Source organism: Formica exsecta, unplaced genomic scaffold, assembly GCF_003651465.1.
Source record: "Formica exsecta isolate Colony F162 unplaced genomic scaffold, ASM365146v1 scaffold83, whole genome shotgun sequence".
Lineage (NCBI taxonomy): Eukaryota > Metazoa > Arthropoda > Insecta > Hymenoptera > Formicidae > Formica > Formica exsecta.
Window position 1 is genome coordinate 1063008 of NW_021853600.1, and position 13684 is coordinate 1076691.

At 28.7% G+C, this 13684-nt stretch overlaps 1 protein-coding gene across 3 annotated transcripts in view; it reads right to left on the reverse strand.

Annotated features, from left to right (window-relative positions):
- The window catches only part of LOC115244690 (histidine decarboxylase), a 25309-nt gene that overhangs the window by 2576 nt on the left and 9049 nt on the right, over positions 1-13684 (reverse strand). The window contains exons 1-11 of one of the 3 annotated variants that reach the window (XM_029822559.1): positions 7914-8101; positions 7468-7500; positions 6019-6305; positions 4605-4859; positions 3832-3975; positions 2379-2445; positions 2093-2255; positions 1063-1133; positions 789-808; positions 530-628; positions 157-377 (exon numbers count right to left, since the gene is read on the reverse strand). In XM_029822559.1, the coding sequence (XP_029678419.1) occupies positions 157-377; positions 530-628; positions 789-808; positions 1063-1133; positions 2093-2255; positions 2379-2445; positions 3832-3975; positions 4605-4859; positions 6019-6305; positions 7468-7495 (1355 nt within the window). In that variant the 5' untranslated portion in view covers positions 7496-7500; positions 7914-8101. Of the gene's footprint in view, positions 1-156; positions 378-529; positions 629-788; positions 809-1062; positions 1134-2092; positions 2256-2378; positions 2446-3831; positions 3976-4604; positions 4860-6018; positions 6306-7467; positions 7501-7913; positions 8102-13684 lie in introns of those variants that run through there. The other 2 variants (XM_029822560.1, XM_029822558.1) reach the window with 2 other exon arrangements.

A 13684-nucleotide genomic window follows, 5' to 3' on the forward strand; every position in this document is an offset into this window, starting at 1 on the left:
TATAAAAGTAATATATATATATATATATATATATATATATATATATATATAAAATATATTTAAAAATACCATCGATTCGAAAAATACTTAAATTTTGAATAGTTTAATTTTAGTATTTAATTTAATATATTTATATTAAAAGATACAGAGACGTACTTTGTCGAAGTAACTGTAAACCTGATAACGTATTTCCCATGCAAGGCGGCTGGTACGCAATGTAATCGACCTCGCGAATTAAGCTTCTTTAGTAAACGTTCAGTCAAAGTGTTTTCGCCACGAAGACGGAAGACCACCAAGCCAAGATGTCTTGGAGCAGGAATTTCGAAACGGGCATCGGCGAAGACTAGAGCTTCAAATTTTTGTGCTAACCTCACACCCTTTGAATTTAATTTTTAAATTTATATTATATGCATTTAATTTTTACGTAAAAAATTAAAAAAGAACGCTAATTTTTTTGACTTTTTATACATTTTTAATTAGGTTTAATTTCTTAATAAAAAAATATATATATTTATTTTATATTATTTACCTCTCGTATATGTTTTTGCAGGCCCGTAATTCCGTAATTTCTGATAACGAACCACAGTTTCAGAGCCCTAAATCTCTTAGATAGAGGAATCTGCCAATGCTAAAATTAACATTGAAATAAAGAGTAAGTATCGATTAAAAACTTACACATATGTATATTTTTTCTTTTAAAAATAAAGTATATAATGTCAAAAAATAATTTATTATATGTATAGTGTATAAGTAAAATTCTTATTAATTTTCTTTTATTTTCTAATTACCATATAATCAATAGCAAGACCTATTAAAAGAAAAATTTTGTTTTATAATTTAATTTTTATTATTAATAAACGTAATTAATTTAATATTCATAAAAAGATAAAGATATTTAATAATATCAATATGTTTTTAAAATATTTACATATAATACAAAAACTTTATGTATATCCGTAAGAATCAATTATAAATAATATAAAAAATTTAAAACAGAAATATCTAGTTATTCATATAACTATTTTCTCTGTATTAATAGAATTTATTAAATTATAAAACTACCTGAATTTTCATGTTTCAAATACAACGGATCCACATTAAAAGTTCTGTGCAGCGCCTGACTATTCTTTACCCTGAAAATAAAAATGTACGTCAAAGAGAAATTAATATTTAATCTTCTCTTTAACAATTTATATATGTTTGTTACATAATGGTCAATATAAAATGTGTTTCTTTTAACTCGCAATCCTCTTTGCTTACGTTTTCTAGATTATATTTTATTCAATTACACGCGAAATTAACGCTCACGTTATTTACAAAAAAAAAACATAATAATAATAATTTTTTTTAAAAGATTTACCATTATTTTTGACTATCGTAACATTCATCATTGATACAGATTCTGAATTGGAAATATTTTTGAACGTATTTGTCAGATGTAATCATCTTATAGTTATTTGCAATCACGTTTTACATTTTGCGAATTTAATCATTACCAAAACTTGCATTTGCATTTTTTATAATCTACTGTAATAAAGTAAGCTTTTTGCATAACTTCTGTTTAACTGAATAACTCTACATACATAAAAAAAACCATAATCATATAAATATGTCGCAATACGAAATGATAAAAAATATTATTAATTCGTGATTTGAAGCTATCGGCTTTAAACGCAATTCAAATAATATTCCGAAAGATTGTGAACTGCGTTCGATCGTTGGAATAGCCTCGAAAGGAAATTGCGGAAGGAACAGAAAAAGATGACCGTACCTCCGCAATTCAATTAATAAAACGAGAATCGAAAAATGATAGATAATCTCTCAAAGCACTAGTGGCTTACTTTCTTAAATTTTATCACGTGTAATCAATTAATGATATACATTGTAAAAAGTACAAGTGCAAGTTTTGACATATTGTAATCATTTTCTTTATAAATTAAAGATAAAAATATAATTATTTGAATCAAATTTATTATGCGAATATTCAGACTATTACTGCTAGAAATCGATCAAGAAAATTATTTTGTTTTTATAACACTTTTCTTTTTTATAATTCACAGATAAGATAAATACATTATGACATGGCTCATACCACATGGCTGTGCAATCGAAATGGACCATGAGCCACTTGCTTGGATTGAAGGCAATGGAATCGGTAAGTTCCACACCTTGAAGCCAACCGCGAAATTCAGGACACACAAAAGCGCTACCCGCGTAGGCAGCATCGACATGTAACCATAAGCCGTTTTGTTGACCTATAATAATAGCATAAAATATTTAAAAATTATCATAACACATTCTTTAAAAAATCACATTTGTACAAAAAAATAAACTATATAATAAATATAGTTGACACTGTAAGTAAATTTGATACTCACATATTGGTCCGATTTCTTTCAGATTATCGAAAGAGCATGCACCAGTTGTGCCTAAAGTTGCGCATACCTATGCAAAGTTGTTTCATGTACATTATGTGCAGAAAAAGACATTTTTTTAAATAATTAATTATAATAATAAATTATTTCTCTTTTTTGTATCATAGAGGTCCAATTTATTCTAAAATTTCTAAAACTTCTCATAATAACTTCAAAAATGTATTTTTCAAAATAATACGACCCCTAAATATACATATATAATATTAATAAAAAATAAAAAAATAAAAAAAATGTTTGTGTATAGATATTAGATATTAAATACGTTCACAAGTAAAACGCGAACTAAGGTCGTTATTCCATAAAAAACTCAATTTTAATTAAACGTAGTATATAATGTTATATATTAACATATGTTAATATTAACATATGTTATAACATATAAATATATATGATATATATGTGTAACTAAGATATATATACATATATAATAAATTTAACATAGTAACCTACAGTTTGTTTCAATGTTTATTTCTTTGGTTAATTTTAACGTTTGTTAATTTTAATCGTATTATTATTGTTTCTTTGTCTATTTCCCATGGCAGAATCTAGGTAGATATATCTAACCGATATTAAAGGAATTGACTGTTAATCGCGCATCTCTTGTCATCATGAGAAATTAATAATTGGCAAAATAAACTCCGGAAAAATATTATTCCATTGCGAAAAATTCCGATTATAAATATTTTTATTACGGGCAAATTCGCAAGACTCAAATCGGACTAGGAGATTCCTATGGGACTAACTAGCGCGACGTCAAGCCGGCTTGACTCACGAAACCCGCGCTCGTCTGCTGCAGGAGATATATCTATAATTGGCGAACTGGCCGATCTAAACGTATACTTGTACTACTAGCTTACAAAGGCTTGCGCTTGAGACGCAACATTAGTAATCGCGGATTTAGTTGTTCCTGTGTTATTATTAGAATCTGGTATGTTGCGATCTGCTCTAGGCTGCTCTAATAAATTTTTAATAAGAAAGTTGCATAGTAAAATAAATAATTAAACTCTTACAAAAAAAATATGTGATAGAGAATTATATTTATTATACAGATAATAAAATAAAATTATAAAACAATAAACTAATAGAAGATGTCTTATGCTTTTAATATAGAGAAAATATAGAAAAAAGAAGGAGAGAATAAAGAATAAATACAGTACAATTATTTAATATAAGGGTAAAAATAAATAAATAAATTATTATTATTATTATTATTATTATATGTATCAAAATCTCAATAATTCGAAAATCACAAGAAAAATAAAATTATATATTCGATGATAATTAATAAGTGGATTGTACCAAACGTATTCAGCAAATTGTTTGGATGCAAACATGCGTTAAATATATATATCAGAAACTTATATTTAGCGAAAATAGACCATTTATAAAAACTTACGAAAAAAGGAAGCAATCCCTCAGCTCGATCACGCGTTAACGCTTCAAGTAAAGCATCCCCTCTCATGCTGAACTCACTATCGGATTCGATATATCGCATTTGAACCAGTCCTATAAGTCCAGCTTTTTCCACGCTCGAATGTGCCTATCGAACGAATAACAATAAACATACAAAATAATTTATAATAAAGTAAACGTCTTCTAATTATTAAATCTTTTGTTTTTAAAAAAAATATTCAATTTGTTACTTTACGCAAGCTCTAAAAACTTTAACTCTTCTCATAAATCGAATTTTAAAGTTATCTTACTGATCTTTATAAGAGCTAACTCAAATATAATATTTTTAATTTAACGTTTTTAAAAATGTTAATAATTTAAAAAAAATTTAAATGCGAAAACACTTATTGAAAAAATAAACACCATTTATTTCACATATCCATCAAAGACAATAACAAAATGTTTTAATATTCGATGAGAAACTTATTCCAATACGCGAATAGTATACATCTTCATTTATCCATGTAATATATCTAAGTGCATTTTAAAAAGCTCTCGAAGGAACGCCTTGAGATTTCTATTCATCGCAATGTGCAGTATTTATTATTCTCCCTGCTATTAAAATGTTTATTATTTCTTTTCTCGTTATTTTTACGTATTGTTCCCAACCGTCGCATACGTTCAAATAAAACGTCAGAAGAATTTACACTCTCTTACTTCATCTTTTAGATACGTTTCTAAATTTCTTATACTCAATCAGAAGCTGCGACTACAGACCTGATCTGAGCAGTATGCAACTAGTCGCGAGTTGATCTCCGTCGCCAAAAGATCTGGCTCGTTCTCCTGCACGTCCCTGATAGCTCTGGTTCTGGCTGCAAGTAAGCACACTAGCGTCGCTTCTGACGCCGTCGTTTGAATGACGCCGCCACCAGAACCGCCGGGTCGATGCAGGAAATCTTCAGGCAATCCAATCATTTTGCCTAACCAATTCATGACGATTGTTTCTAACTCGGTACACGCCGGACTGGAAGCCTACATAAACAATCTTATCAAATTTAAATCATATCGCATCAAGGCGATTAATTTTTTCAAGACTTGTTGATATAGATTATTTTGATATATTAATTCGCATGCGCAATTACTCCCTATGTTATTAATTAAATAATTAAAACACATTAATATATTATATGTGAGATAAACTTTAAACAATTATATAAAAGACATAAACATGTATTTTAAGTCTCATAATGTTTTGTTAAGTATCCCATATTTTGCAAATTGTAAAAAATCTTAAATTATTTTAGATCCTAACTAGAAATAAAAGAACATATTTTAAGAAAATATTAATCGGTCTCTTCATTAATTTAAAAGGATTCGACATACGATTATTGCGAAATAACGAAAGCAATTATGTTAAGGGGGCATACCTGTTTGAAACCTCGAAAAATGAGTACATATTTTTAGATTTTTTTGCAGCGCAACGACTTGATAAAAATTTTTAATTTTTTTACAATATTAGTACAATATTATTAACTACTTAAATAAAAATTTTCAGCCTAAAAAATTTTTTTTTTTTAAGTTATGCGAATATTTGCAGATTTATGTTTTCATGCACGGTGTGCATGAAAACTCGAGCTACGTTCGACGGATTGACTTCAAATTTTACATATGAGTTTCTAATAAGATTCCGCATCTGCCAACGAAGCCTCTTTTTAATCCGATTCCCCATTTTTTTGTTATAAAAAAAAAAAGATGGACTTTTTTCCAAAAAATCGAAATTATTTTTCAGCACGCCGCTATTTTTTTATTTTTTAAAATTTTGAAGAAACGCTTGGATAGCAGATAGCTATTACAATGTTTAATAAGAAAAAACTTGGAATTTTGATTTCAGATATGATCTACGAACGTTTTCATGCACACCGTGCAGCCACCTAAAATTTGGAGGAGCTCCGCAAATATTCCCATAACTTCCCAAAAAAATTTTTTTAAACTGAAAATTTTTATTTAAGTAGTTAATAATATTGTATTAATATCGTAAAAAAATTAAAAATTTTTATCAAGTCGTTGCGCTGCAAAAAAATCTAGAAAATGTATTCATTTTTCGAGGTTTCAAACGGATATGCCCCCTTAATATATTGATTATTTTACATATTATATATGAAAAAACAGGTATACACAATATTGTGCTTACCCACGTGAAACCCAGACAGTTTATTGCATCGGCCAGCATGTCGCCCAACAAACTGGCAGGTGAATTCAGAGCCGGAAAGTAGGCATGCATGTGCGGACTCTGCCAATGCGTTACGCCCGGCATGATGCATTTTTCAACATCGGCGAATATGTCTTCCCAAGACTCGCCGTCTACTGGAGCCGACGCCGGCAGGACATTTCTCAAATATCCCGGCGAAACTGCTGGATAAACGCGTCGATAACGGATATTTTCCAGGTAATCGGCGATGTAATCTACCATTTCCTTTCCTATAAAATTTTCAAATATTTACGATTTTTGCCGATATGGAAATACTGCAGAAGACATATTCTTTCATAATTGCCATCAATTGTCATTTATTAAAAATTTTCTAAACCGAAAAATACGAACATGTACTAGAATTTAAAATTGTAGTGGTAAGCATTGTAAGTAAACTGCAGAAATTGAGTTTGCGAATCCTCTTCGCTTAAAATTTAACGTATTTGTCATTATCTCGTAGCTGAATGCAATCAAACAGAAACAAAAGATACATTGAGGTATCAAGAAGCTATTCTGTGCCAAAGAAAAGTCCAGATTTTTCAAAGGTGACATTATTTCGCACAATCGGAATTCCTTGTTTGAAAAACGTATTTGGAAAAGTAATTGTACGTAATTGTTCTTTCTAATATATAGCATTTTAAACAAGAGCTGTATTGCTGAAATGCACTCTGATAAATGAGAACAAGTTTCAGAATAGTTCTTTAGTTATTTTCTCTATCCATTTATTTACTTTAATTTATGTTCATTTATTTATTAATTTACTCTATTCAAACATGTTTATAAGTATTTCAAAAAAATAATTTATTGTATTTATTGTTATTACTAACAATTATCGATAAACGGATAATCTTGTATTGTAGTATAAAGTGATATATGTATTTTATATTGTCAGCTTAATTTAGCGGGACCGATGAACAGAACGATCGACTGAGATTGAAATCGCGGAAGAAAAGCGAGTCCACGCCAAGTCTCGTAGTTCCGAAGCGGAAGATTTAGATTGTAACGTCACTATGTTGTATTGGAAACAATATCGCACCTATAAAGCCTCTACCAATTCTACCAGTGATCTCTATTTATTTGATGCTGTTTGAATGTCGTGTAATCATTGCTCTGAAATTGCTGGATTTATTCATCGCGGCAGATTCTAACACGTGACTTTGATTCTGATTTACACTGATCTATATTAACAATTAAATCTTTTAATTTTTAAATTTTTGCGAAATATTATCACATATATCACTTTAATTTGTTTTTCTCTTAATATCTAAGTGGATTTATATAATTAAATGTCAGTTTATATGAATATTCGCTGATAGATAAATTCGAATAATAATAATCTCACAAATTTTTATTATTTTTAATGTCATGTTCATTGTATGTATATTTACTTACCATGTCTGCGGTACTCCTCCAAATTCATTCTATCTGCAACAGATGATATAAAACACTTAGAATTGTTAAAAAATCCTAGAGATTCATATATTTCAATATAAATATTGTATTAAACAATTTCTTGGTTTATATAGATAACAAAGACTTTTTATGTTGCAAAGATCTTTTATGTTGCAATTGATTGACAATAATAATCGAGAAAATGCGCAAACAAAGAACTCCCTACCCCTCAGAAAAAATTGTAAGCGCTAAATGTCAGAAGTAATATTTTCATAGAAAAATATTGCTACGTATAGTACAAAGATAGCGACATACATAACTACAAAAAATTTTTATAATAAAATATATAACATAAAAATTAATAATTTTTATACTAAAATTGTATATTATTTTATGTGATATTTTTTTACGTCATTTACAATTTATCATTGATTTATTAACCATACCTTATCGGTTACATGTGATAATTTCTTATCAGATCGGATCACAAAAATTCCCACACACTGATCTATATCCGCCGGGCGCTCTTCAGCTCAAAGCTGATAAGAAAATTAATCAAGACTTGCAACTTGAAATCAATGGAAACAATTTTTTAATTACCCGACGAAAATCTGTGGAATTTACTCGCGAGATTTTTACACGGGCATCGCCGACGCGCGATTACAGGAGGACGAACGACGTTGACATAGTACGAAAATTCGCGATGCGAGTTAATTTCTACGGATTCATCATCGATCCAGGTAGCGTCATATGTGTGTCGAGCTTCTTAAGATTTCGTCACGGCCTAGAACCTAGATCGGTCGTCATCAGGTCTTCGTCAATACAACAGTGACGCATATAATCCTCAAATACGATCATAGATTTTACTTAAAGTTTAATACACATCCTATACATCTTTGACAATTTCAATTACTCGCTTGAAAACAAATACGTCTACTTGCTTATTCTCTCAATTTAACTTCTTGCGATACTTGTTATTTCAGAAATTAAAATTGTCGCTAAAAGGAAGATTTTTCATTGATATTCGAAATCTGCAGAAGATCGTGACACACAAATTTCCTACAAGTTATACTAAAACAAGATCTACACAAATTGTTTCAGTCATTAGCTGTTTGTGCTACTTGTTGTACTAATACTAGAGAAACGTATTCTAAATAAGGTAAAATAACTTTTTATCATATATAATTATTACAGTTTTTCAATCTATTTAATTTATTTATTCATCGTGTTATTAGCTCTTGTGTTGGTTTTTCTAAATTTATAATTATCTAATTGTATAAAACAGATATAAAGATAAATGAGATAGCATTATGAGTTTGTAAATAATTTCTTCTTGTTTTAAAAAACACAAAATTCTACTTTTGATTACCACCAGTATCCACTATTTGGCAGTTCGTATTCGCACATAAATAAACTCGAGAAATTTTATCGTCGATTATATATTGATATGCACAAATCTTCTTACGGTTTATTTATAATCAAATAAGTTATTAACTCATTTTAATGCCAAAAACCAAATTAATTTTTTGTACATTTATTTTGCTAAAGGATCTTCGTATTCAAAATCTTATTTTTGATAAATAGAGCAAGATTTAACAAAGAATTTATATCGTAAATATTACGCCACACACACAACTCTCATGTTATTACATTTTTTACATTTTGTTATTACATTATTAGTAAAGCTTTTCTCACTGTGTAAAATATTTCTGAACAGATTATTTATGAACAAATTATTTTTTAAATTCGCTCTCTTTTTCTTTCTCTCCCTTTTTTTCTCTTATATTTTTTTCTTTTATATTTACTTAAGATTAAACAATTCCTGCAGAATTAATAATTAATAAAAAATTAAAGAATTTTTAAAAATTTTTTAAGAATGCACGAGAAACATGATAAATCTTTAAAAAATAAAATCAAGAATTCAAACTTTTCTTCCGTATTTGTCAAAATTTATAATTTATTTTTTATTTGTAATTTATACGCACTCACACACACACACATACATACATATAAAAAAATCGTCCACACACACACAAAAAGATAATATTTTATATATAACTGAAATCATTAATTACTAAAATTGTATATTATTTTATGTGATATTTTTTTACGTCATTTACAATTTATCATTGATTTATATTAACCATACCTTATTGGTTACATGTGATAATTTCTTATCAGATCGGATCACAAAAATTCCCACACACTGATCTATATCCGCCGGGCGCTCTTCAGCTCAAAGCTGATAAGAAAATTAATCAAGACTTGCAACTTGAAATCAATGGAAACAATTTTTTAATTACCCGACGAAAATCTGTGGAATTTACTCGCGAGATTTTTACACGGGCATCGCCGACGCGCGATTACAGGAGGACGAACGACGTTGACATAGTACGAAAATTCGCGATGCGAGTTAATTTCTACGGATTCATCATCGATCCAGGTAGCGTCATATGTGTGTCGAGCTTCTTAAGATTTCGTCACGGCCTAGAACCTAGATCGGTCGTCATCAGGTCTTCGTCAATACAACAGTGACGCATATAATCCTCAAATACGATCATAGATTTTACTTAAAGTTTAATACACATCCTATACATCTTTGACAATTTCAATTACTCGCTTGAAAACAAATACGTCTACTTGCTTATTCTCTCAATTTAACTTCTTGCGATACTTGTTATTTCAGAAATTAAAATTGTCGCTAAAAGGAAGATTTTTCATTGATATTCGAAATCTGCAGAAGATCGTGACACACAAATTTCCTACAAGTTATACTAAAACAAGATCTACACAAATTGTTTCAGTCATTAGCTGTTTGTGCTACTTGTTGTACTAATACTAGAGAAACGTATTCTAAATAAGGTAAAATAACTTTTTATCATATATAATTATTACAGTTTTTCAATCTATTTAATTTATTTATTCATCGTGTTATTAGCTCTTGTGTTGGTTTTTCTAAATTTATAATCATCTAATTGTATAAAACAGATATAAAGATAAATGAGATAGCATTATGAGTTTGTAAATAATTACTTCTTGTTTTAAAAAACACAAAATTCTACTTTTGATTACCACCAGTATCCACTATTTGGCAGTTCGTATTCGCACATAAATAAACTCGAGAAATTTTATCGTCGATTATATATTGATATGCACAAATCTTCTTACGGTTTATTTATAATCAAATAAGTTATCAACTCATTTTAATGCCAAAAACCAAATTAATTTTTTGTACACTTATTTTGCTAAAGAATATTCAAAATCGTATTTTTGATAAATAGAGCAAGATATAATAGAAAATTTATATCGTAAATATTACGTCACACACACAACTCTCATGTTATTACATTTTTTACATTTTGTTATTACATTATTAGTAAAGCTTTTCTCACTGTGTAAAATATTTCTGAACAGATTATTTATGAACAAATTATTTTTTAAATTCGCTCTCTTTTTCTTTCTCTCCCTTTTTTTCTCTTATATTTTTTTCTTTTATATTTACTTAAGATTAAACAATTCCTGCAGAATTAATAATTAATAAAAAATTAAAGAATTTTTAAAAATTTTTTAAGAATGCACGAGAAACATGATAAATCTTTAAAAAATAAAATCAAGAATTCAAACTTTTCTTCCGTATTTGTCAAAATTTATAATTTATTTTTTATTTGTAATTTATACGCACTCACACACACACACATACATACATATAAAAAAATCGTCCACACACACACAAAAAGATAATATTTTATATATAACTGAAATCATTAATATCATTATGCGGATGCATTTTACTTACATCTAACATATCTTTGTTTACCATCTCTATCGCAAAATAATTTTAATAACATTGGCACAATACAATTTGAAACTTATTTTTAATGATTCTTTTGCAGTAAAAATTATGGCAAATAATAATTTAATAATTCTTATTTTATATTTAAAAGCAACAGTTATGCAACAATAAGAACAATTATATACACTAATTATATTTTTGATTAACTGAGTTTAAATCTCTTAGAAGATGCAAGGGTAATACTCACAAATAAAACTTTATCTAATGACCATTATAAGACCATCTGCCATTTAATAACTACAATGAAAAATATCCAATACTGAGCAACACGTGCACTATGCAATTTTCCCTTTTACTAAAACAATATTACAAAAGAAGATTTGCACACATAGAAAAGATAGAATCGTTCTATTTGATTTAGCGACTCAAAATAACTCCGCAAATTTCGATTATTATAAATAAATCTTTTTATGATTTTATAATATAAGAATTATTTTCACTTTTCATTTCTTATTTTTCCATTCTTTAATCATTATGATAAATTGGTAATAATGTTTAGAGTATATTCTCAGGAAAAAAAAATAAGTAAGAATATTATAAACACAACTTGCAATTTGTATTATTGAATTTTTCATGTTTCTCGTTCTTCTCTTGTTCAAAAATAACTCGTCATGATTCAGATCATCCCAGATTCTTCGTTTATTAAATGCATTGAACGAATTTCGTTGAATAAGTTGAAAAAATGGTTTTCTGACTACAGATAGATCGAGATCGCGCCTTTGACAAGACGATCCACCTCGTAGATGTGGAAAGAATTGCGAGACGAGCGTGCAATGGAAAATCGAACCGGTCGCAAGCAACAGCGAGGATCTAAAGCCAGAATGACGCCCGGCGATATTAAAAGCTCGTCCTTCCTCTGTTTCCGCTTCCGACTTTTGTAATTTCCCGTAGCTTTCACCATCGCAGCGTGGTTTGCCGAGGGATTTATCCGCAACGCCGTCGACCGCCCGCGGATTCTTCTCCAATGATTCGCGATCCAACGCGGAAAATGCCAGTAAGTGCCAGTTAGGCCAGCGGTACTATCAAATCGCTTTGGCGATTATCGAGTAATTTAATGTCAAATTATCATATTTCGCGAATATACGCACAAGCGAATCAATTATCTTCGTATTAATATGCGATCTTTAACATTTAACAAAAAAATATATCATACGAAGGAAATAAAAGGCAATCAAGAGCCAGCGCGGTAATTTGTGCGCATATGTTTTATTACAATCAAATTACATTGATATTTTGACTACGTGATAGACAAAATTACAAAAAGCGTACGTTTTGGTCCCTTGTTAGCGCAATTACAAAGTATATGGAATATATTATATCAAAAGTGACAATAATAATACGCGGAACAAGAGTGAGTCACCCATTTTGTCAGATAGTAAATGTGTGTTATGTAATGTAATTTCGAGACAGAAAGAGACTGTCCGATTAAATATACTACATTAAAAAATAACTAGCAATATAATTATACCGTATTTAAGTGAGCCATGTTGTACAGAAGGCCTTCTGTATATCTTATCTGTCTCGAAATTACATTACATAACATTTACCATCTGACAACATGGGTGACTCACTCTTGTTCCGCGTATTATTATTGTCACTTTTGATATAATATATTCCATATACTTTGTAATTGCGCTAACAAGGGACCAAAACGTACGCTTTTTGTAATTTTGTCTATCACGTAGTCAAAATATCAATGTAATTTGATTGTAATAAAACATATGCGCACAAATTACCGCGCTGGCTCTTGATTGCCTTTGATTTCTATCGTATGATATATTTATTAGAGCCTTTATTCGTTAATTAAAAAAATATATTTTTAATAAATTGTGGAAAATAAATTTTAAATATATGTTAGCACAGCGAACTTGTGGCATGATAATAAGTATGTCGCTGTACAACCACCATCTAAAATAAGCTAAGTATTAAAATAATTAAATTAATTGTTAATTGCAAACATGCATTTTATTCATTGTTAGAAAAAACTTTTTTTAGAGTTTAACATTTAAAACTTTTAGATAATCAAACTTATTTTACTCATGACAAAAACAAATTAAGTGTTAAAAAAGATATGTTATGTTGCTTTAAATAATAATGATATTTTGCCAAACATAAATATTTAATATTTAATTACACATACAAAGTATATTTTTCTTTTTGGCGATTAATACATCGGTTATCTCATCGAAATGATCTCTCAAATCGTCGCAATTAATTATCCAATGTTGCATTTACATATATCATCAAAAATTCAGTCATATCATCTTTATGTAGATCACATGGATTGATATTCTTTCGACGACCACATAAACAAATTTAACAAATGCTACAAATATATTTTACATTTTATACATTTCATCAAAC